This window comes from Oncorhynchus mykiss, chromosome 19, assembly GCF_013265735.2.
Source record: "Oncorhynchus mykiss isolate Arlee chromosome 19, USDA_OmykA_1.1, whole genome shotgun sequence".
Lineage (NCBI taxonomy): Eukaryota > Metazoa > Chordata > Actinopteri > Salmoniformes > Salmonidae > Oncorhynchus > Oncorhynchus mykiss.
In genome coordinates this window covers 21,195,475-21,222,178 of record NC_048583.1, presented here as the reverse complement: position 1 = coordinate 21,222,178, position 26,704 = coordinate 21,195,475, and the positions used below count along the sequence as shown (strand labels likewise).

At 44.0% G+C, this 26,704-nt stretch overlaps 1 protein-coding gene across 2 annotated transcripts in view; it reads right to left on the bottom strand.

Moving 5' to 3' along the window:
* Nucleotides 1-26,704, bottom strand: part of LOC110497517 (catenin alpha-2) — a 663,050-nt gene that overhangs the window by 109,766 nt on the left and 526,580 nt on the right. For both annotated transcript variants that reach the window (XM_036954442.1, XM_036954443.1), the window contains exon 9: nucleotides 25,209-25,361. In XM_036954442.1, coding sequence (XP_036810337.1) covers nucleotides 25,209-25,361 — 153 coding nt within the window. The remainder of the gene's footprint in view (nucleotides 1-25,208; nucleotides 25,362-26,704) is intronic.

The following is a 26,704-nucleotide window of genomic DNA, read 5'->3' as shown; positions in this document are numbered from 1 at the left end:
ACATCATAGGGGTTTTTCATATGGGCAAAGAAGACATAAAACACATTTTTACTTCATTTTTAAAGCTGTCCAGAGACGATGTTATTTTTATAGGCAGAGGCAACTCATTCCATTCTGAGTCTCCAGTATACAAGAAAGTTCCTTTCCCAGCATTACTCCTGAACCTGATCTGGTGCTGTGATTGTGTGCATCCCTAACACAAGGAAAGTAATCACTTAGATATCTGGGAGCAGGACCATAAATACTCCTGTAAACCAAACCTAGTCTAATCTGGGACACCCTAGCCTCAACAGGCAGCCAGTTTAGTTCCTGAAAGTAGCTCCTGCCTATGTGAGTACGTGGACTCGCCTTCAATACTACCCTGATCAGCTTATTCTGGGCTATCTGGAGCTTCCCCTTCATATGTTTAGATAAGCCCCAAAACCAGGGAGTACTAGCATAGTCAAAATGGCATTGAATGAGGGCAGTAGCTAGCACTTTCATGGAGTCCTTATCATATCAAATGTATTTATATAGCCCTTCTTAGATCAGCTAATAACACATTATCAAGCAGCTTGTACTTTCTAGCTAATAATGCATTTGTCGCACATACTGTATACACATTTGAAATTGAGGAAAATCACACAGTCCAGCACATCCCGGTAGCATGTAAACAAGACCTTGTGATCCTTAGCAGATTTGATTCTGTTTACAGTACGGTTCAGGCTTGTGGTCTGACGAGCGTGGGTTAGTGCATGAGGAATGGTGCGTGTTGGTTAAGTATTCCGGGCGCTACGAATGAAATGTTATTATTCTTTTTGGTTTTATTATTATTATCATGCCAGTTCAGCCATTAAAACACAGCCAGAGTGATAGCTTGTACAAAACAAACCTGTGTGGTCAACTTTGACCCTGAAACAAAACTACATCTTATCTACTCTTACTCTACCCACTCACCGGAACAAAAGAAAAGTGAGAGAGAAATAAATAAATAAAGAATAAACAAAGCCGAAAGTGCTGAGGAGAGAGAACACTACACTCCAGGTCATGGAGGGAGGGAAGGAGGGAAGAGAGGAAAATTAAATGAAGTACGTTGTGTTTGTGCTCAGCTGAATTCATGCTTCTTCTCCTTTTATTTATTTCATCTGTTATAAAACCGCACAGCAGCAGAAGCATCAGGCGCAACCCTGTGGCTCTGCAACTAACACAAGAGTTCACAGGTGTGAACAGTAGGCCTCCATTGTAGCTTGCCACAGGCCCAGCTGCACACAAGCTATCCAATTTAAAGGTGCACACAAGCTATTCAATTTGCAATTGAGCCCTAATCCCTTTGTGGAAGTGTCAACACTTCAGACGCAGTGCTGTCAAACATCAACTGAGGTGGACGGTGTTAAAAGTCATGCCATTAAAGACTCTCACATTGCAGACATGTGTGTGACTCGTTTCAGGAAACTAGACGTATGTTGCGCGTCACTACTTCATAGAAAAGCCATTTAAACGTGAACTTAATTTTTTATTTTTTGGCAGAAATGCCTTCTGGAACATGTGAACTTTTATGTGCCTTAATAACAAACTTGTATGCCATCTGTAAATACAACTACAATTGTTAAATTACGAGCCTAGTTTGTTTAGCCGCAGAAAAAGTCAGCAACCTTCCCGCTAGCCATGATTGGCTGAGATAATGAGTGGGCTGGACATGGCGAAAGATGAGTTCGGATTGGTCTGCCGTGTAGCGCACTTCTGTCTATAACATGAGCTGGTCAGTATGTGTAGGTAATCAATCAAATTCAATCAAATGTATTTATAAAGCCATTTTTACATCAGCCAATGTCACAAAGTGCTGTACAGAAAGCCAGCCTAAAACCACAAACAGCAAGCAATGCAAATGTAGAAGCACGGTGGCTAGGAAAAACTCCCTAGAAAGGCCAGAATCTAGAAATAAACCTAGAGAAGAACCAGGCTCTGAGGGGTGGCCAGTCCTCTAATGGCTGTGCCGGGTGGAGATTATAACAGAACATGGCTAAGATGTTCAAACGCTCATAGATGACCAGCAGGGTCAGTTAATCATAATCAAGGTGGTTGTAGAGGGTGCAACAGGAACACGTCCAGTGAACAGGTCAGGGTTCCACAGCCACAGGCAGAACAGTTCACTTTTTTGAAAGATATCAGGTAGCAGAACTACATAAGTGTTGCTCTCCACTTTCTGGAGGACCGAGTTTTGAAATCAGTGGAATTAGAGTATGATAGCTAAGAAGATGGAGAAAATTCTGGCGTTTGATTGAAAATATGCAGACGGAGTCGAAAAGAGAACACACAGAAGGCTATTGTGTAAAACACCTGTCTCCGGTTTACATCTTCAAACTAAGGGCAGCCATGGCATCCATGACAGAGAGGGAGAAGTGTCCATCCATGTATATCCATCCACGTAAGATAGTCTAGCTAGCTAAATGTTTTAGATATTACACATTTCTAACTTTGTCAGAAAGTCATTTTCATTTCAAGCTAACACTCTGAGTTTACAAACGGCCAGAGCGCACTCTGAGCCCACTCTGGCACACCAGATTAAATTTACGAATACACCCGTAGTATAAACCAGACTTTAGTCTTGAAATCTTTGGTTGTTTAGTACATGGCCTCGCATGTGAATCCTTAAAGAGATGGGTGGGGCTAAGGCTTTAGAGGGTGTGAACGATGCTGAATGGTGTAGACAAAGAAGAGCTCTCCAGTAGGGACATTTTCTCAAAAGTGGGGTTACAAGTTTATCAACTTTCAAAGCAGAATTACTTTCTCATTTTTCCTCAACTGGCATGATATACCTTTTTCTATTTCTGAGTCTTAACTTTTATCCAATGTAAAAAAACACCATTTCACATTTTGCTACTGTTGTGGAAGAATCAGAATTTGTTGGTAACATATGTAAGATGTTTTATATTCATCAAATGTGTGTAAATTACTTCTCATCAAGAATGTTATTTTTGTATAATACTGTGGCAGGGTTGCAGTATCTGTTCTATGTCAAGACTAAGTTGCATGGTCCGCAGAGAGGGGAGAGGTCAAAGTATCATCATGTGTAAACATATCTCTTGACTCCACAATGTCTGTGTGCCAGTCAGTGTGTCTCTGTGATCTTGTCAAGATAGGATTGGTTGTATTTAGAGTTGGTTGTATCTAAATGACAATTTGATATATGCCTGTTGATATGGAGGGTTGGTTTATGGTTCTGGGGTTTGAGAAAGGAGACAAAGCTGAACGATGAATTATGCCGATGCTGTCTTATCCTGTGTGTGTGTCTTTGCTATAAAGGACCTCATTTGAAATGTGGAAGGGGCTCTCAGAGAATTCATGGTTAGACACTGAATTGCCTGAGAGTCACAGGATTGTGATAGAGCTCATATAATTAAAAGATGGACTTTGATAACTAACTCTGACTTGTGTTGTGGTTTGCTCCCATGATTTGGTAAATAGAGGAAATTTCCACGACACTACATAAGACTGAATCGAACCGGTCGGTCACATATGAGGTCTACCCACCCATAGCACGCGCTCCAGCAGGTATATTTCACTGGTCATCCCCAAAGCCAACACCTCCTTTGGCCGCCTTTCCTTCCAGTTCTCTGCCGCCAATGACTGGAACGAATTGCAAAAGTCACTGAAGCTGGATACATATCTCCTTCACTAACTATAAGCATCAGCTGTCAGAGCAGCCTACCGATCACTGCACCTGTACACAGACCACCCAACTACCTCATCCCCATATTATTTTTGTTGTTGTTGCTCTTTTGCACCCCAGTATCTCTACTTGCACATCATCATCTGCACATCTATCAATCCAATGTTAATTCTAAATTGTAATTATTTCGCCACTATGGCCTATTTATTGCCTTACCTCCCTAATCTTAATATATTTGCACACACAGTATATATATTTTTCTATTGTTATTGACTGTATGTTTGTCTATCCCATGTGTTGTTGTTTTTGTCACACTGCTTTGCTTTATATTGGCCAGGTCGCAGTTGTAAATGAGAAGTTGTTCTCAACTGGCCAACCTGGTTAAATAAAGGCAATTTTTTTTTTAAATGAATCCAACCAATAGTGCTTAAAGGTGCTATACTTCAGTGTTTCCTAAACTCGGTCCTTGCGTACACGTTTTGGTTTTTGCCCTAATGCTACACAGCTGATTCAAATAACCAACTCATCATCAAGCTTTGATTATTTGAATCAGCTGTGTAATGCCAGGGACAAAACCAAAACGTGCACCCAGGGGGGGCCTCAGGCCCGAGTTTGGGAAACCCTGCTATACTTAACAATTAAGCGATAATTTTGAGTTATTTTGTACCTTACATATATAATTGTATTTAAATGGACCTATCTTTCACCTAAAAAACAACAACACAGGAGCAGCCAAAAGGGGGGAGACATTTTGAAGAAAGCCCCACCCCTCCCCTTTTCCTTAATCTTCTTTCAAATTCAGGCACAATCTAAATTATAAAAAATGGCTGACCCCAATTATCTATAGTGCTCTCCGGTCTGGATTAAATAATCACCTTTCATATCCTGCCAAAACTCTCCCCCCACCCCTTGACTCCCCAAACCATCTTCATATCTGACTCGGACCAAATCCCTCTCTCCATCCCATCCATTCTAGACATCTCAATCAACTTATTTTGCTTATAGGGGCTCACTAAATGTCACGGCAGTCTTCAAAAAAAAATTCAACCCCCTCCAGTCTATTTGGCACATTTTATCATACATGAAGAATCGTTCACTCTGATTGATTTTTAAGAATTGTTGTAAAAAAAAAAAAACATTGCCAGTAAGTGGGTGCACAATTTACTTAACACTTAATGCTTTTTCAACACCTGTTTTTAAATTATTTTTTATACTAGACTTTTCTGACACTTGAGCGTTTTTTTTTACACCTTCAATATATTAACATTAAATCATTATTGTGGCCAATGCCGCTATCTAAAAATACATATTCATAGAAAATCTACATCTAGGGCACATACCTAAGAGCAGTACCTCACGCATTAATGGAATCGACACATGCTGTCGTTAACCCTTGAAGTCTTACACTATGAGAGAAGCAACAATCAATATTAGCCACAGTGTGGGATCTTAAGAATTGAAATCATTTCTGCATGAAGTCACCGTACACTTCGTGACATGTACTAATTATGACCGAGAACCTTCAAAGGTCAGCGGGGAGCACCATTGATGATGCAGTGGGAACACAATACTACAGCCCTCTATTGATCACAGCACCCGCAAGCTCACCGACTAGGCGAGTCAAAAGGCCTCCTGCTGAGACGGGGGCCTGGGATTCAAAATAAAAAATAAATACAATAACACACATCACAAAACACACATCACGACAAGAGAGACAACACAACACCGCATAAAGAGAGACCTAAGACAACAACATAGTAAGGCAGCAACACACGACAACACAGCATGGTAGCAACACAACATGACAACAACGTTGTGGCAACACAACATGGTAGCAGCACAAAACGTGGTACAAACATTATTGGGCACCAAGGGGCAAGAAGGTAGAGACAACAGTACATCACACAAAGCAGCCACAACTGTCAGTATGAGTGTCCATGATTGAGTCTTTGAATGAAGACATTGAGATCAAACTATCCAGTTTGAGTGTTTGTTGCAGCTCGTTCCAGGCGCTAGCTGCGGCGAACGGAAAAGAGGAGCGACCCAGGGATGTGTGTGCTTTGGGGACCTTTAACAGAATGTGACTGGCAGAACGGGTGTTGTATGAGGAGGATGAGGGCTGCAGTAGTTATCTCAGATAGGGGGGAGTGAGGCCTAAGAGGGTTTTATAAATAAGCATCAACCAGTGGGTCTTGCGATGGGTATACAGAGATAACTAGTTTACAGAGGAGCATAGAGTGTAGTGATGTGTCCTATAAGGAGCATTGGTAGCAAATCTGATGGCCGAATGGTAAACAACATCTAGCCGCTCGAGAGCACCCTTACCTGCCGATCTATAAATTAAGTCTCCGTAATCTAGCATGGGTAGGATGGTCATCTGAATCGGGGTTAGTTTGGCAGCTGGGGCGAAAGAGGAGCAATTACGATAGAGGAAACCACGTCTAGATTTAACTTTAGCCTGCAGCTTTGATATGTGCTGAGAGAAGGACAGTGCACCATCTATCCATACTCCCAAGTACTTGTATGAGGTGACTACTTCAAGCTCTAAACCCTCAGAGGTAGTAATCACACCTGTGGGGAGAGGGGCATTCTTCTTACCAAACCACATGACCTTTGTTTTGGAGGTGTTCAGAACTAGGTTAAGGGTAGAGAAAGCTTGTTGGACACTCATGAGCCATCCTCCCCTCAGCAGCCTCCTGTGATGTTTATTACCAGTGTTAGAGAGGATATGCTGGTTTCATTTCGACCGAACGCTCCTATCCGTATTTACAGCTCATATCTCATTAATTGCACGCACTTATCGGGCAACGCTTTTACAACAATTGGGGATAAAACAATAGCACCGGTGCATGGTTTTGATAAGAGACGGGGAGAGAGAAAAAAGGAGAAAGAAAGAAAGAGGACAAATATCTGCCTAGATGGACAAGCGTTGTTCGGGAGGCAGTGGATAACACATACCCTTCTGCTGGAAACGGGGCTAATATTTTCTCGAAGGACTCAACCTCCAATAAATTACGCTCACATTTAATAAGCTATCTTGGGCCAAATCGCAGACTCCTTTAGCATCTATCCATTCACCTAATTAATCAGGCACCCATACATTACTAGCTTGTTTTATTCCATATTTGTACCCCGGTAAAAAGAAGAAGATGAGCCAAGGCCTCTAATTAGGAATGATTATCTATTTTCCGTAATGAGAATTGATGGCTTCTCTTCTGTTCCACAAAGCCCTTTCTTTCTTTCTCGCACTCTCTCCTCTCCTTCTTTCCTCCCACCTAACCACAAAGACACCCCTACGAGTGCAAATCAGGGCCCTTATATAAAATGAGAGGCTAAATCAGGCACTATATGATTAATGGACATAATTTCCGGAGGCCTTGAGTCGCATGCCAACGAGCCCACTTCACCTTGCAAAGCTTTCTGATGATTCGATTTAGACGGTGTCACAGAAGTCAAACAGCTTACCGACGTGTGTCGTCTTGTACCCCCCCATCGTAGCCCCTAACCCCTTCTGCCACTCATGTTCCTCTCAAAAACAGGAGAACTTAATTAGATCACCTAACTTCTCATCTGACTTCTTACCTCTTCAGGTTTAATAAAAAGAGGGAGATTGAAAGAGCAGTGTAATAGTGGTAGTGGAGCAAAAAGATCTAATTCAATGATGTTCTTCCCTCCTTGTCCATTGCATACCAAAATAAACAGTAAGATGGACAGTACTGACAAACCGTATCTCAGAAAGGAAGACAGAGAGCAATAAAGAAAACTACCTACATTTCTATTTCTATTACCTTACAGTATGTTAAGATTTCCCACTCCTTAAAACATGCATGAGATTCCTCCCCAGGAGAGCCCTGGAAAAAGCCTAAATTAGCCCCCTTCAGAAGGTGTGAATAAGCGTACAGTAATCCAGTGACCCAGTGGGGGTCATTCTCCCTACCTCCCCCTTATCTGTGAACACCAAAATGGCCACACTTTCAATGTCTCTCTCTGTGTGGCATGGCAAGCCCCTGTCTAATGTTATGTAAACAGCGTACTGCCGCCGCTCGCCGATTTAACAAATGTTAATATTGCATGAGCAGCGCTTGGGCCTCTTTGATGATAAAAAGTGAGGCAGGCGGCACCAGCTCTCAAAAAACTAGGTCTTCCCCCTAAGGGGACGGGCGGATGGAGCGACTCCTTGAGGACTTCCGTTTGTTGACTTCTACTTTTTTTTTACGCCACTTCGGGGGGTTTGGCTTAGTATCGTATCTCCACGGTGACATCACTGCAGTCAGAGAGGAGGATCGTTTTTTTCCCCGGTTGAAAACAGGAACCACCAGCATAGTTGAGAGATAATCTTGCAATAAATGCTGGGGGAAAAAATAAAGGAGAGGCTTGAAAATGTAAAATGCATTAGTAAGGGGGGGGGGTAGGCATTACTTATGAATATGATTGAAGGGGCCTGTTTGAAAATCATTGAAAATCAGATATAATCATAAAAAATCATTGAGAATCATTACAAATCATCACAGTCGTGCTTCGGTATCGAGTTTGACACAGTAACTAATTGCTATTCAGGGCAGACATTTTGGGCCGGGAAGGCCATCTGCAAGTCCATGTTTAAAAGCAAACCCTTTTGACCCGCCACTCATCTGGCATAGAGTAACACACACAGAGTAAATGAGGAAAACCTTGTGGCATTCAGACCATCACACAGCTCATTATTCCTTAATTGTCGATGATTTTGAACTCAACCCCTTGGAAAGGGAATCCTGCGTTGACTTGACACGGACAAGAAAAGTGAATATTCTAACCGACTGTACATATTGTAGTATGTGAACTCCGGTGCATTTGATATAGAAACATACACACGTTTCAGTGCAAAGCAATTACAGTACAAACCTCCCACATGTAATGGACATTTGGGGTCAAAGACAAAGTGCATTTCAGTTGTCTTTCGGCATTTCACAAAGCAACATGAATACAGTATCTTTAAATGTCTCAAACGATTGAAGAGCCTTGAGATGTTCCCCGAGATGTTCCCCGAATCCCGGAAATATTTGTCAATGGCAAATAGCGACTGTCCTCTACTGTAGGCTACTGTTCGAAACTCCCAATTGAAATGTATACATGAGAGAGGAAGGGAACGCAAGCGAGAGAGAGAGAGAGAGAGAGAGAGAGAGAGAGAGAGAGAGAAAGAAAGAAAAAGAAAGAGAGCGAGACTGTGTGTGAGTGAGGACGTGCGTGTGTGCCTGTGTGTGTGAGAAAGAGTAAGCATTTCAATGTTAGCCTACACCTGTTGTTTACGGAGCATGTGACAATTATTACACTTGATTTGATTTGAGATAGACAGAGAGAAAGAAGAAGTTGTCCGATCTAAAGGAGAAAGATCTCATAGGTGTACCCTCTTAGCAGTACTCCCTCCTTCAGCCGGATGGAGAGATCACAATATCTCTCTTTCTCCTCACCTGTGCTCTGCTTTACCTCTATCCAATTTTCCATCAACCCTCCATCTGGAGCCTATTCTCTTCATGTGTCCACAGGGACCGGGCCTTCATTAGTGGCTGTACCAGCACCTGAGAATCCCACACGCACCTCTGCTTCTCACATCCCATCAAAAGAGTGTGTGTGTATGTGTGTGTGTGCACGCCACAAGACAGTCCAGGCCAGAGGTGATGGAAACTGAAAATTCTCCAATCTCCCATCTAGTCTCTCTCCCTTTAAAGCTCTTCATTAGGAAGGGTCGCTCGCTCTCTCTCTTCACCCCTGGTTGTCAGAAACAAACTGGCCTGTCAAGTGGGTCTTGGATGTCTTTACTGGTAGCTATTTTGGAAGTTTTACTGAGAGTATAGACGCAGAGGCATACGGAAAGCAACAAGCACACTCACACCGTGAATATCTACAGACACGCACATGGGAACACACACACACACCCACACAAACACACACACACGTGTCCTAAAGACAAACCCAGGGGTCTGAGTCAGCAGCGGGGTACTACAGACTGCAGTTAAGTGGATCACACTCACGTGACCTTGAGAGAACTGTAGAGAACTGCTTCTGGTAGAAGTACAGATTTTTTATGAACCATTGACCTTGTCGGTCAAGGTAAAATGGCGGTTGGGACGTGGTTTAATTTGCCCTCATAAAATGCTTGTCATATAGATGAGAGTAAAGGAAAGCTCTACGCCCTGGTTCGGTGGCTATGTCCCAAATGACCCCCGACTCTCTCTTTAGTGCAATACTTTTTACAAGAGCCAATAGTGCCCTGGTCAAAAGTAAAGCACTAAATAGGGAATAGGGTGCCATTTTTGACTCCGTCAGTATGTTAGAGATGCAGTTGGAAAAGGGGGAGATCGATATTCCCAATCAATCTAAGCTTCCGGGGAATCGGCTGCCACACTCGGCTACAGACCTGGCTCACTAGAATCCATAAAACTAATAATGTATGGCTTGTGCAGTTCTTGGGCGAAAGGAACACTCCCATTACCAAAGGAAATCATATAGGATTTCCTGTCAAGCTTCAGTTTTTGACATTTGATTTAGACCCAGTGATTCAGTGTGTTATTCAAAACAAGGTGAATCACTCAAAGACAGTAAAACGTGGGAACTTCAAATCTGCAATATTAAAGATAATTTCATTGTTTTTAAGATATTTCTTTCTTCCTTTTTCAGTCCTTTGATTTAAAATATCAGAGATATCTATCAGAAGATAATTATAAAGTTGAAGTCAGAAGTTTACATACACCTCAGCCAAAAATCAGTTTTTTCACTGATTCCTGACATTTAATCCTAGTAAAAAGTCCCTGTCTTAGGTCAGTTAGGATCACCACTTATTTTAAGAATGTGAAATGTCAGAATAATAGTAGAGAGCATGATATTTTTCAGCTTTTATTTCTTTCATCACATTCCCAGTGGGTCAGAAGTTTAAATACACTCAATTAGTATTTGGTAGTATTGCCTTTAAAATGTTGGGTCTGTCACGCCCTGACCTTAGATATCCTTTTAATGTCTCTATTTTGGTTTGATCAGGGAGTGAGTTGGGGTGGGCATTCTATGTTTTTCTATGTTTTGTATTTCTTTGTTTTGGCCGGGTATGGTTCTCAATCAGGGACAGCTGACTATCGTTGTCTCTGATTGGGAACCATACTTAGGTCGCTTTTTTGTGAAGAAGGAGGATTGGACATGGGAGGAGATCCTGGATGGTAAGGGGCCCTGGAGGCAGGCTGGGGAGTATCGCCGTCCACGGGAGGAACTGGAGACAGCTAAGGCAGAGCGGCAACATTATGAGGGAACACGGCTGGCAAGGAAGGAGGGGGCACACGGGGGGTATGGCTGAGTCAGGTTGGAGACCTGAGCCAACTCCCCATGCTTACCGTGACGAGCATGTGACTTGTCAGGCCTAGTGCTATGGGGAAATGCGTACAGTGTCGAGGCTGAGCATTCACAGGCCGGTGTGCTCGGTGCCAGCGTCCCACATTTGCGGGTGGAAGCGGGCATCCAGCCAGAACGGGTGGTGCCAGCTCTGCGCTCGAGACCGCCAGTGCGCCTCCACGGCCCAAGGTATCCGGTGCCTCGGCCAAGGAAGGGGCCTCCTGCATGTCTCCCCAGCCTGGTGAGTCCTGTGCCTGTTCCCAGAGCCAGGTCTCCTGTGTGTCTCCCCAGCCTGGTAAGTCCTGTGCCTGCACCCAGCCCGGAGCCTCCAGAGACGGCCTCTAGCCCGGTCCCTCCAGAGTCGCCCTCCAGTCCGGACCCTCCAGCAATGCCATCCAGTCTGGAGCCTCCAGCGTCGCCTTCCAGACCGGAGCCTCCAGAGGCGCCCTTCACTCCGGAGCCTCCAGAGGCGCCCTTCAGTCCAGAGCTTCCAGCGATGCTCTCCAGTCCGGAGCCTCCAGAGGCGCCCTCCAGTCCGGAGCCTCCAGCGACGACGGTCGCCAATCCGGAGCTTCCAGCGATGCTCTCCAGGCCGGAGCCTCCAGAGGCACCCTCCAGTCCGGAGCCTCCAGCGACGACGGTCGCCAGTCCGGAGCTTCCAGCGATGCTCTCCAGTCCGGAGCCTCCAGAGGCGCCCTCCAGTCCAGAGCCTCCAGAGATGACGGCCTCCAGTCCGGAGCCTCCAGAGATGAAGGCCTCCAGTCCGGAGCCTCCAGAGATGAAGGCCTCCAGTCCGGAGCCTCCAGAGACGACGGTCGCCCAGTCCGGGGCCTCCAGAGACAACGGTCACCCAGTCCGGGACCTCCAGGACCATGCTAAGGTACCCTTTTTCCCACCTGTGTTTGTGGGAAGTTAACTTTGTTTGATGGCACATAGCCTTAAGCTTCACGGTTTGTTTTGTGTTGTTTATTGTTTTGTCGGCGTCATTTCGAATAAAATACAGCCGTGACAGGGTCAAACATTTCGGGTAGCCTTCCACAAGCGTCCCACAATAAGTTGGGTGAATTTTGAACCATTCCTCCTGACAGAGCTGGTGTAACTGAGTCAGGTTTGTAGGCCTCCTTGCTCGCACAAGTTTTTTCAGTTCTGCCCAAAAATGTTCTATAGGGTTGAAGTCAGGGGTTTGTGATGACCACTCCAATACCTTGACTTTGTTGTCCTTAAGCCATTTTGCCACAACTTTGGAAGTATGCTTGGGGTCATTGTCCATTTGGAAGACACATTTGCGACCAAGCTTTAACTTCCTGACTGATGTCTTGAGATGTTGCTTCAATATATCCACATAATTTGTATATCCTCATGAGGCCATCTATTTTGTGAAGTGCACCAGTCCCTCCTGCAGCAAAGCACCCCCGCAACATGATGCTGCCACCCCCGTGCTTCACGGGTCGGGATGGTATTCTTCGGCTTGCAAGCCACCCCCTTTTTCCACCAAAGATAACGACAGTCGTTATGGCCAAAACAGTTCTATTTTTGTTTCATCAGACCAGAGGACATTTCTCCAAAAGTACGATCTTTGTCCCCATGTGCAGTTGCAAACCGTAGTCTGGCTTTTTTTCCCCCCATGATGCCAAGCAAAGAGGCACTGAGTTTGAAGGTAGGCCTTGAAATACATCCACAGGTACACCTCCAATTGACTCAAATTATGTCTATTTGCCTGTCAGAAACTTCTAAAGCCATGACATCATGGTACAGTCAACTTAGTGTATGTAAGCGTCTGACCCACTGGAATTGTGATACAGTGAGTTATAAGTGAAATAACCTGTCTGTAAACAATTGTTGGAAAAATGACTTGTGTCATGCACAAAGTAGATGTCCTAAATGACTTGCCAAAACTATAGTTTACAAGAAAATGTGGTGTGTGGTTGAAAAACGAGTTTTAATGACTCCAACCTAAGTGTATGGAAACTTCCAACTTCAACTGTATATATATATATTTTTTTTGTCGGTCATATTCTTTTCTGTTTCTATGGTGGCCTGTCCTATTATTTTTTTGTGATTCTAGACCTAAAATCTCAGAGGAAATCTATCTATCATCGGTTACAAAATAAGCCATTTTCCCTTTCGTACAAGCTCTCTGGGGTCTAAGTGCTTTCCTCATTCATCCATCCCTCCCTCGCGCCCTGGTCCGTGGTTGGTCAATTAATTTTAATAGACAAAGGGATAAAGAGGAAATTGAACATTATACCACATATTACACAGAGAGGTATCAAGGTCTTTCTAAAACGCACAACCACTGCTGATATTATTTCTCCCTTAGTATGTTTCCTATTATCCAGCATCTATCTCCTCACAGTGATTGTCTTTTGTAGTGTCAGCGTAAACCCAGATGACTGAGGTGTGGAATTAAGATGCAGTGTGTGTGTGTGTGTGTGTGTGTGTGTGTGTGTGTGTGTGTGTGTGTGTAATATTGAGTCTGTCAGAGAGTGATTTGAGGGATTGATCCGATGCGAGAGGCAGATGTCTTTGGGGATGCCTGCCGCTGTAGTCAGGTGTGTGCAGTCTAGCGTGTGTGCTACGGTGTAGGTATATATATGGTCCTGTATGACTGTTTGTGTGCGCCTGTGTGTGTGTATGACAATTAGGGGAGACAGAGGGCCCCCTCTTCCATCCTTCACTGGGCCATGATGAAATGGAGATAGACTTTAATTTGAGTTTTATGGCAAGCTGGAGCAGAAGGCGAGGGTGGAGAATAGGCACTTGGGGGGGCCTCCAGAGGCATTAGCATTGTGTCTCCTATTTACTTCCCCGTTTCAGAGCCGGGGCTCGACAAACCCGGGTTCAAATAGTATTCAAAACATTTCAGACATGTTATCTATGCTCAATTGGCAAACCCCGAACCCCACCCATCGTGCACTTACGGCAGGCTTGAGCAAACGCTCCAAAGGCTTTGGGAGGTTTCAAATGTTTTTTGAACCCTGGTGTGGCTGCTGCTTCCTGTCACTAACGTATGAACATTACCTGGGCCATGCCAGCAACACGGTGGAACATGTGTGCATCCTGCCATCGTCAATCACTGGGAATAAGAACAGGATGTGATCGACAGATAGGCCTGGGAAACATGTAAGCATAGGAATAGAATTAACGGCAGTGTACCCATCATGGTACATTGAGTTGAATGCGAATGTCCCCTCGAATAATTCTATTCCTATGCATGTAGCCATCACACATTGTATGTGGTGCTGTCACTGTGTGTCTGCTTCGCTACACAAACCAATTTCCGTTGGTGTCTGGTCGCAATATTTGGTTTACGTCCTGTCTCGGTTTTTTGGGGGGGTGAAACATAAGGACCCACGTTGAGTTTCTGATGTCCTTGAGTCATATGAAGCGACAATTGTGTTATGAACTTTGAGTATGAGCTCTGACTACTCAACCAGCCTCTTCACATGAGTTCTGGTCTGTCCCAAATGAAACCATATTATTATTATTATTATTATTATTATTATTATTATTATTATTATTATTATTATTATTATTATGGGCAATGGTCAAAAGTAGTGCACTATAAAGTGAATATGATGCCATTTGAGACACAGCCTGAGAATGATGTTTCATCCCAAACACACTATGATCCATCACTGATGAGATTAAACAAATGGCTTTTGAAAGCCTTGACAGCCATTAGGAGAAAACGTAACATGTCTAGACATGGGTACTGCACACCGCAAGACCACACCAACCCCATCTTGAAAGCACAAGCAACTATACGTTAATCAGACCCTTTGTTGTACTTCATCTCGTATAATCCACTTAGTGTCATATCGGCAAAACATGACAGGAATTCGGCGTGCATTCGTTGCAGACGCGTTTCCACACTAAAATATCCTTTAGAGGAGAGGTGTCAACTGGAGGTGATATTGCTAGCTGGGATATTTCTGGGGGAGGACTGGGCTGATATAATGTAGCTCATGCAGTCGGGACTCTCCAGGAAGAGTTTCCCAGAGCCAACATCTGGCCAGATCTCCAGTAGTAGGCTGATTTCTACCTCCCTCTCTGTCTCCATCCCAATACTCTTCCCATCCCATCCTCTCTCTTCCTCCCTCCCTCTGACCCCTCCATCTCTTTCTCCATCCCAAACCTCTCTCCCTCCCGACCTCTGTCTACCTCTCTCCCTCTGCCCATTCTCTCTCTTTCTCTATCCATCCCTCCCTCTGCCCTCTCTCTTGTCCCTGCTGGTCCACAGGGAGCTGGGCAGGACATAATGGGCTAAGCAGCAGTTTACTGTATTCTAGACTGGAGATGAAAAGGCTAATTCCGCGGGCCGGCCTTTCAATTTGGGACTAATCGTTCTTTACATCTCAAAACCCTGTGGCAATGCAACACTGGAACAGGCCCGGGTGGTTTGGGTTCCCTTAATTGTTTTAGATATCTAGGGAAAGGATACTAGTAGACTATAAATAGGTCAAACATTGTACCCTCTTCTTCATATTAATCAAATTCATTAAGAACGCTTCAAGTAATGAAGACCAAACTTTCCTAAAATATACATCAATTAGCTGTGTTTGTTCCTGCATTAAGGTCGCCATTATACTTTTCTAAGAGTCATGTAATAATGACAGATTTCTCCTTATAGATGAATCAATGTTAGGTGTGTTTGTTCCTGCATTGAGGCTATCATTATCCAGTTGACCTTGCGTAATGAAAGTATTCCCTGCCACTTAAAAGACCTCCTCCCACACACGTTCACATCAGCGACAGAGCAAAAATAACATGTCTGACTTAAACAGGTTCTATCGCTCAAGGCTAAACAAATGGACGTGAATGCCTGGGGACTGTCTGAAGAAGTGGTGGTTTTCAAACGGACATATTGAAGACTGCGATCGCTCTATAACTCTGGATTCTGTTAACTTTCCCAAATTCCCAGGTTTTCCAGAAAATCTTGGTTTGAGGACTCTTTATTTCCTACTTATTCCCTCCTGATGCCGGGAACCTTTCAACCGGGATTACAGGAAACCTTGGGATTTTTTTGGGGAACGTCAGTCAGTCGGTGTTGCTGATAGCCACCAAGGCTATGGCTGTTCCCAATCCCAGTTGCAGCGATTTCCACCCCAGCTGCGACATATTAGCTGTAGCCTGCGGCTTTATTGATCTGATTACCCTACATCACAGTTAAATCACATTAAACCTCCTATTAATCCACAGCTGTCACCTATGATTGCTGAGCACGGGAGTTTTCTGACACCGTGGATCTAGTTTGTGTTTTGAGATATATCTATCCTCCTGTAGGGTCGTAGGGTCAGTATCAGGCGACCGCAGGTCATCTGGAATACAGGTGTGACCGGTGGCGAGACGCCAATCTGATAGAGTTCCTTTTCTGATGACTAATTATTTTAACCTCGGAGCAGATCAAACACATCTTAAAATAGCATCTTTAGCGAGGGAGGGGGAGGGGTGTTGATGTATCTCTTTCTCAATCCCTCCAAAAGCTGTCTGCTGCATCCCATCTCCTGCACCCAGATTTCCTCTGAGGCCCATAACTCCTGAGCGGAGCAGGGATTAACCATTTGCCCAAAGGTCTGGGTCATCACAAATAGACTTGTTCCAACAGCCATCCATCCCCCCCCCCCCCCCCCGCTTTCTCCTGACACGGCAGCTTAATGCACTCCGCACCCCGGGATAATATTTACTGCCGCAGTCAGTCTCGCGACGCTCCGAAGGCCGATCCGATATTGGTTACATTCAACTCCCATATCGATTCTGCATAATCATTGAACCTTTTTTTTTCTTCCTCCCTTCGCTTGTCTCCGGTCTCTCTTTCCCTCCCATCCCCGAGTAAGGTCACTGCTTTAAATCTAAAGGACGGCGAGTTAATGAACTGATGCAGCAGAAATTAAAACAGCGTTTCAAGTCCTCTCGCGAAAGGGGGGCAATATTTCAACAGTGCACAGAGAATGGCACTTAACTGCTACTTTGAAATTGTAAATGGGAACAGTGTTGGTGGCATTGGTAGGTCTTATTACTGCTGATTACATAGAAAATGGACAGGGGAGATGTGTGCTTCCATGTACTTGTAAGATTACAGGTTACAGTCTATTAGCCTTTGACTGCTTTTGGTTTAGTCCAGGTTATATTATAAAGAGAAACACCAATGAACAACATGGTGTAACGCTTGTCGTCTGGGGAAGGAAAGGAGGACCAATGAGCCGCGTGGTAAGTGTTCATATTTTAATGAACACTGAAAACAAAACAATAAACAACCAACGAACAGTCCTGTAAGGTGCAACACAACACGAAACAGAAAATAACCCCCCACAAAACACAATGGAAAACAGGCTACCTAAATATGGTTCTCAATCAGGGACAACGATTGACAGCTGCCTCTGATTGAGAACCATACCAGGCCAAACACAGAAATAGAAAATCATAGACAAACTAACATAGACAACCCACCCAACTCACGCCCTGACCATACTAAAACAAAAAGACAAAACAAAGGAACTAAGGTCAGAACGTGACAGATGGACAGCTGCTTTTCACTTTTCAATTGTATAGGGCAATCCATTTAAGACACGATTCTTAAAGGTCGGACTAGAAGTGCAGGAATAACTACGGCTAAAAATACATAACTATTTTATGGTTTCTAAAATCCCAGCGATAGTAATCGTCTATGATAAAAATTGAATATAAAAAAATGTAACTAGGCAGTGCCTTCCAACTTTATTAAAATCCACTCTTTTTAAACTGGGCCTATTGTAAACAATGCATTATTAATAGGAGCTAGCGTTCAAATATTAAGAAACCGAGAAACTAAATTAAGAGTAGGGGCGAAACAAATGCTCTTCAAAGCAGATAGTTAAGGGACAAAAGCACTACAAAGGGGTGCAATGTTATCATGGGACGTCGTACTACAAATAAACCACAGATGAAACCAGGGACCATTGAGACATCCTATTAATGAGGACAGGCAGGGGAACAAGACAGAGAGAGAGAGAAAGTGAGAGCGAGAGAAAGGGACAGAGAGAGAAAGAGAGAGAGAGATAGGGGGGGGTAGAACTGGTGAAGCAAATGTGGCTGCTTTGAAATGGGAGTCAAGAGTACAAGAAAATGGGGGAAGGAGGTGAAAAAAAGGGAATATGGGTTGGAAGAGGGGGTAAGAGAAGGGTCATGACTGCATGTGGTCCAAGAAGGGAGGCTAGGGGTCAAGTTCAGGGGACACAAGGCCAGAGAAAGGGATTTGTCTCAGGATTTTAACCACCATAAGTCCTTTTTAACCGGTAAGCACGGCATGGCTGTTAGCTTTAAACAGGTAGCTCTATTGTATCGTGCTGTGGATCATTTGTGAGGGAAAAACCCTAACCTATCTCATACACCTTATCTGAATGATTCAGACTGGAAAGGACGGGACCGTGCACTAATACTGACCTTGACCCATTGTGAAAAAATAGGTGAAAGAAAAATAGCAACACATACTAGAATTCTTTCAGACAGACAAAAGGAGTACAGAGGCAGGCACTGATTGGTTAGTATAGAGTTGAGAGAGAAGAGGGCAGAGGTAGCCATCTTCAGAAGGTCCTGCACAGAAACACAAAGGAAAAAGGCCCTAAGGATGGGACCATAATGAGTCTATCTCCAGAGTGGCCTCCTGCCAACATCGAGCCAAGGTCAAGGACGGGACCTTGCTTTAACATTGGAATAGTGATGTGATGTGATGTCCAATGGGGGTAACGACCAAGCTAATATACTACCGCCTCACAATAATAATAAAATAAATGTTTCCCCCAGAACAGAAGACGGGAGGCAATTTGATAGCCGGGACTAAATAATGTTCATCCTGTGTTTCAGTTAATGAGAGCGTGTCAGGGTTTTGGTCAGCGCTAATATAATGGAGACTGAGAGCCTTTATTGTTTAATGAGGGAGAGATAATTAAGAGGGTATCAACTATAGTGGAGGAGAAGGAGAGAAGGAGAAGGGGAGGGAGGGAATAGCGGCGGCTTTGGTCTTTGAAGACGGCCAAGGCTCTCCTCGTTGGAAGTCTTTCTGGGATGGCGGGTCAGGGAGAGGTACGACTCATTACGGGAGTGTTGGGATTTGATGAGAGCTCTGTAGCCACATAATTAGCCGGCCCTAACATAGGCAGGGCAGCTGGCCAACAGGACCCTAACACGGGGAGTGTAGCTGGCCAGGGGTAGGAAAACAACTAAATTGTCATACTTGTGTAAAAGTAAAGATACCTTAATAGAAAATGACTCAAGTAAAAGTGAAAGTCAAAAGTAACTGGAATTGCTAAAATGTACTTTAGTATCAAAAGTAAAAGTAAAAGTACACATCATTTCAAATTCCTTATATTAAGCAAACCAGACGGCACAATTTTCTTGCTTTTTTCTATTGACGGATAGCCAGGGGCACACTACAACACTCAGACATAATTTACAAACAAAGCATTTGTGTTTAGTGAGTCCGCCAGGTCAGAGGCAGTAGGGATGACCAGGGGTGTTCTCTTGATAAGTGTGTGAATTGGACCATTTTCCAGTCAAAATGTAACGAGTACTTTTTGGTGTCATGGAAAATGTATGGAGTTAAAAGTACATTGTTTTCTTTCGGAATGTAGTGAAGTAAATGTAAAATTTGCCAAAAAATATAAAGAGTAACGTAAAGTACAGACACCCCCAAAAAACTACTAAAAGTAGTACTTTAAAGTATTTTTACTTAAGTACTTTACACCACTGTAGCTGGCCAACAGAACCCTAACACTGGATGTCTCTAATAGTTTCTCTCTTTTTTTTCTTTCTCTATATGTGTCAATCTTTCTCTGTCACTTTCAATCTCACTATCCCTCTCTCTCTCCGTCTCTCCCTATGAAGCATGATCACAATGATCACAATGATGAGAAGTGTAGCTAAAGCTTGTCATACGCCGTATATCCCAAACCCCAGCCACAGCCAGTTAGGTCCTATTCCTTGGCCAACTCACGGAGTAACATTTCCCACCTGCCAAAAAGCTGTCCCATTTCATAATATTAACACCAGAAAGTTGAAATAAAGAGGCTGATGGGGGGGGGGGGGGGGGGGGGTGGATGTTGATGGTGAACCAGACAGAGCGAGTGTGTTCCTAACTCCAAAAGCCCCAATCCAATTTGGGCTAATTAAGTTCATACAAAAGTTCATCATAAATATTTTCCTTTCTACAGCGCCGAGGTCTATTGCATTCACTATGTCTTCTCTTTCCCTTTGTTCTCCGGTCGTCTCCTGTCTCAGCCAATCAAATGATGTTGTTGGTAATTAGTGGCTTCCTCTGCCTTGGTCGGGCAGGTGCTAATGAGGGTGATGCGATTAAGGGGGGCATGGGGGAGAGGTTGAACTTGGGACTGTGCAAGGTGATCAGAGGGCCCGGGGTTAGGGGGGAAAGGGGAAACTTGGGGCCCGAGACAGACAAGATCAAATAGAGACACAATAGGCTTGACGAAGGGCAGATCCAGCATGGCAACAACCCGTTTGATACTGAACACTGATCAACGTTGACCTCGGTGAGTTAAAGAGGGAGGGAGCAACCCGGCTAATAGCTTACACGCATGCCTCTCCTTTCTTCAGTAGGATCTAACAGCATTGGCGTCATGTAGTGATGACGAAGATGATGACGACGACGACGACGGCAAATGACGACGACGGCAAATGACAATGACTTTTGATAACACACAACTTTATTAGGGAAAATGGATGCGTGGGAAATGTCTGCCAGGTATGCACATCAACTATGGATAGCAGCTTCTGACGAGATCACAGAGACACAGCGATGAATACATTAGATCTAATTAAATCACGGCAAAACACAGCCATCTATTTGAACATAACCTACTTCCATCACCATACGGTGCTATCAAACGCATCTAAAGCCAGGTGTGCACTACATGATTTTGGCCCCCGATTTAGCTGTCCCAGACAAGTTTTTGAGATCGGCGACAAAAGAAACCCCATGTCGTCGCATACTCGGGGGCACGTGGCCTTGACTGACACTCGTTTAATGTGAGCAGGTCAGAGACACAATCTGAGGGCTACCGAGCTCGTGACAGAGCAGTCCCAGACGTCCCGATGTTTCCAAACGTTGGATTTTATCGGCACACGATCTGCAATGCTCTTGTGGCGTTAATGTGCAACGACAGGTTTCGTGAACGGTGATCAGCAATAGCCAATGAGAGCTCGCCAGAGAAAGAGTGAGATGATGACGCTGTTCAGCATCACCCAGAATGTGTCGACTCTCAAGCAGAAGCGATGACTACTACTACTAGTATGCGTTTGTACATTAACAAAAGCCAAAGTGTCAAATTGTTACAGCTCTGAAGTTCACAGGAAATGTCACTCAATTCAAAATGGCGGCTAGACAGTTCAACTCTGTATGGCAAGTGTGAATGTCTGACTGACTGAGGCTGCTTTGAGCCACATCTCATTGTAGCTATGTTAAATCTAATTGCATCATCACATCATTGCTTTCGCCAAGACAGCGTGGTATCGACAATCCTCACGACCAAGTGAAGAATCTTGGTGTGTGTGATCCCCCATTTATTTGTACATGATGTGCAGTACTTTCAGACACAGTGCTATCAAATGTGACTAAATACACTTGAAAGAACCTACGGTGAACTAACACGTTAAGCCATCCATCTGTATGGACATAATGTGTGTGTGTGTGCGTGTGTGCGTGTGTGTACATTGGGTCAAATGCTGGCAAAGACTACATCCCAGGACTCCATAAATGACGCTTCATTAAAAGAATCCATGAACCCCATGACACATACTGTAGGTGGTACGTATCTTTAACATCCCTGTATGTGTGAGTGCGCATTTTTTTGACTCTTTATTTAACTAGAAAAAGTCAGTTAAGAATAAATTCATATTTTCAATGATGGCCTAGGAGCAGTGGGTTAACTGCCTTGTTCAGGGGCAGAACGACAAGATTTTCTACCTTGGCAGCTCAGGGATTTGAGCTGGCAACCTTTCGGTTACAAGTCCAACGCTTTATCCACCAGGCTGACTGGTGTTTCGAAGCTAAATGCCCTTCTAATAGCCCTTCATTTCGGCTCCACTACAGCAACCGCAAATCATTTAATAACCTTCACTCCTCCTTCCACCTCATTGTCTGGGAAGGAGCCATTGATATGTCACGTACTAGTAGAAGGCCAATGTGTGTGTGTGTGTGTGCGTGCGTGCGTGCGTGTGTGTGTGCGTGAGTCTTTAAGGAAGGGGACCAAGCTCAGATGAAAACAAACAGGTTATACAACCACATTATCATGTTAATAAGGCTAAGCTGAGTCCCAAACGGCACCCTATTCCCTTCACAGAGGGTGCCATTTAGGATACAGTTTTCAGTTTCTCTCCCCAACTGCCCTGAGTTGATAAAAACACTTGAAGCAGGATCAACTAACGGGAAAAGTTTCTGTTCGTAAAAATGATATAATAATATTCACTGTATAATGGGATGACCTTGAATGTTGCCTGCCCGTCTATCAAAGAGCTCCACTTGCATTCAGTTTCAATAATTTCTGTATTCCTCTATTACATTACAACGAGCATAGAGGGAACATCATGTAAACTCAAGCCCAAATTGAACTGAACATTTCTCGGGAAGAGAAGGAGTTGTGAAGTGCTCGAACCCTCAGAGAGAGAGAGAGCGAGAGAGACTAAGACAGAGAAAGAGGGAACTCAACCTCAGGGGGGGGGGGGGGGGGGTGAATGATTCATTTTTTTTATTGGGATCTACTTTAGCCGATGCCAATGGTGACCGACAGCTAGTCTTTCTGGGGTCCGACACACAACAAAAAAGACATTGCAGACAAAAAAAAAAAAAAAAACTAAACTAATAAACTTTAAAAAAAAAACAATTTACATACATTTTCAAACATTAATATAAACATTACAACTAGGTCAGATTGGGGAGAGGCGTTGAGTTGTGAGGTGTTTTATTCGTTTTTTTTTTTGCTGTTTGCTTGAGTAACTTGATATGTGATCATGGCTCTGTGTGTTGTCTTGAATTCGCTTTGGATTTGGGGACTGTGAAGAGACCCCTGGTGGCATGTCTGTTGGGTAAGTATGTCTGTCAGAGCTATATGTACGTTGATTATACAGACAATTTGGAAATGTAAACACAATCATTTTTCTCACCAAAAAAAGTATTGACGCAGTTAATCTAGTCAACCCTCAACCAGGAAAGACTGGCATGCATGTTGGTGATGTTAGTTCTGTATGTGTTTTGAGCCAGCTACAGCTTTGCTAGGTCTTTTGCACTTGCCCACAATACTGGACAGTAATCAAGATGGGACCAGGGCCTGAACAACTAGTACAGTTGATTTTTTTGTGTCAAAAACACAGAACATCTTTTTATAACAGATCTACCCACTTTTTAAAAAACATTTTAGTCATTCAGCAGATGCTCTTATCCAGAATGATTTACAGTATGAGTGAGTGCATACATTTTCATTTTTCATACTGGTCCCCCGTGAGAACCCAGAACCCTGGCGTTGCAAGCACCATGCTTTACCAACTGAGCTACACAGGACCCCTCCCCAGCTTCACACCAACTTTTTCAATATGACTTGAACATGATAATTGACCATACAATGTTATACCTAGGAGTTTAGCTTCTTCAACTCCAGTTGAGCTTTAGGTCTTTGAGAATGTTTTGGAACCAAATACAATGCTTTTACTTTTAGTTGTATTTAAGACCAGTTTATTATGAACACCCATTCTGATACTGACTGTAACTCCTTATTTAGAATTTCAGTGAGCTCACTGGCTTTGGGTGCTGACATGTAGAGTGTGGAATCATCCGCATACATGGTCATACTAGCTTTGTGTAAAACCAGTGGCAAATCATTTGTAAAAATAGAAAGGAGTAACAGCCCAAGGCAACTGCCCTGAGGGACACCACACTGTTCATATCTGATGTTAGAGAAGCTTCCATTGAATAACACTCTCTGGGTTCTATTGGCTAAGGCTGCACTTAAATCTAACTACACAGCTCCAACTACCATCTTATTACCCATATCTTTTAACCAATCATCTGTCATCTGAGTCAATGCAGTACAAGTTGAGTGCCCTTATCTAAATGCATGCTGGAAGTCAGTAGTTAACTTGTTCTCTGAAAAATAGCATTGTATTTGGTCAAACCCGATTATCTCCTTCAGTTTACTAAGAACACGCAGCAAATTGATTGGGCAGCTGTTAGAGCCATCAAAGGGTGCTTTATTATTTTTAGGCAGCGGAATTACTTTAACCTTGCCAGGCAACCGTGACTCAGAATCGATCTTCGCCCTCCAATCAGATGGCCCAAGACTGGGTATCCTGGCCTAGCTTTGATGACTGGCTATTTTGAGACAGACCAGAACCGAGTGCACTTTGCCTGGCTGTCCGAAAGTGGTTCCGTCCCAAATGGCACCCTATTCCCTAAATAGTCCACAGCTTTTGACCAGGTCCCATAGGGTTAAATATATATATAGTGCACTACATAGGGAATAGGTTGCCATTTGGGAAGCACACATGAGCTGTCTGGCAGCCAGATACTCTTTGATCTAGACATAATAGAGAGTGTATGAAATGTATGTGTCTATGTGAAAATCGTGAGTAATAGCACTTATGTGTGTTGTTTGACCATGATACATCAAACAAAGGTGTCTGTTCCTTACTAGTTCAAGGCTGCATCAAGCTGTGCCTGGGGCTGGTCTAGTGCTAGTGCTGCTGACCCCGGACCACATATGTTCCTGGAGTCAGTGGTTCGAACCCTCATTCCGCCACCCAGTTTCTCTGCTATCCTACAGATTTATCCTTAATCTGTTGATGAAACTTGAAAACCCCTTTAAAAAGGTATATGAAGACTGCACCCCATATGTCTGCTTATAGCTCTCTTATTGAATGACATGATAGATAGGCTTTCTACTGGTAATGTATGCATAGTCATGCAAAAATAATTATCTTCTGAGTGTGACATTTTGAACGCTGACAAACAAAAATGACTGACTAACAAACTTTTCATTTTGATCTACAGTCGCTAGGTGGAAGCTTCCTTGACATTTTCCTGCCCTCTCTTGTACTGCCTGGGAATGCATTATTGACCTCCTACACCGCCACATGGTGTCTCAGATAAGCACATCACGACTCTGCAGTACAAGGGGAAATTAGACTGGGGGGACCATGGGGGGAGGGGGAAATTGTGACTTGCCTCGACCAGCTTGTTGGCGTGCTCCCGGAACACCTGCGCATACTCCTTGACCTCCTTCTCGTTGCCACTCTTGGCAGCCTCGATGAGCACCAGCAGTGGCACGTTGGTCTCCAGGAACGAGTCGGAGATGTGGTCCATCACCGCCTTCCTCAACTGGAGAGAGAGGGACAGAGACAAATTGTGTTTGACTTTGTGTTTACTAAGTGTTTTAACTTTCCATGCCAATGAAGTAAAACATATTATTGAATTGAGAGCGGGGGGCGGAGAGAGAGAGAGAGAGCGAGGGGGAGAGGGGGAAGAGGGAGGGGAGACAGAGCGAGGGGAGAGAGACAGAGAGAGAGAGACAGGGAGAGCGGGGAGATGAGGAAATGGAAATAGAGGATCAGCAGCAGCAGGAGGTCATAAAATAGTAAAATGGCTGCCCGCGAGGTGTCATTTTCCCCATGAGACCTTTCACGAGGCCAGTACTTCGCGACTTATATATTTGTTTATGGAATCATTTTGCAAAACTGTCAAGGAACACAGCCTTTTTCCCTGCTAAATGGACACTGATTGTATTCACAGTCTCTTCATATCGGACAGTGTAACAGACTAGTGGGAATAGAGTCAGTACAATGACAGTAGACAGGTGCTTTATCTTACTAAGAGAAGGAGTTGAGCATATGGACCCTTGGAGACTAACAGAGGCAAGCAAGCATGCAAACACACACACGCACACACACACACACACACACACACACACACACACACACACACACACACACACACACACACACACACACACACACACACACACACACACACACACACACACACACAAACACTCCCATCCAGTCAAATGTCTTTGGAGTAGCGGTTCAAAGGAGTCAATTGACAAGTCTTGTGAAGTTTAATTTCACGACTATCAGACTGAAGCCATTTGAATGATTGAGCAACTACTGTGGGGACTTCACTTTAGTTTCTGATGCAATCATTCATAATTAGGCTATAAAGAAAACATTATTGCCCCATGTTCCCGGTGTTAAAGAACTAAAGATTTAGAGGGGCAGCGAGGGAGATATGGGGGTGCCGATGATTGACAAGGGCGTTTTGCTCCTAACCAGCAATAATCATCAGTCAGTCAAGCTCGTTCACACGCACGCACGCACACACACATCAGTCAGTGAAACACGCACACTTGCCCCTCCACCGACCAATTAAAATCTTAACTGCCAAGCCACAGTGGAGGGACAGTAATAATGAATTATGGTTTGTGGAGGTTTAATCCATCACGCTGGTTCTTTGAGGGGAGACTAGGAGTCTGCCTCCAAAATTGATATTTTGGTACACTACTTTTGGCCGGAGCCCTAGGGACCCTGTTCAAAAGTAGTGCACGACATAGGGAACAGGGATCCATTTGGGAGACATACTAGAAGCCGGCCAAGAGCTGTAGGACATGACAGGCCTTCATAAGCAACTCAGCTATAGCCAAAATCTTGTGCTGGGTTCAACCGCTT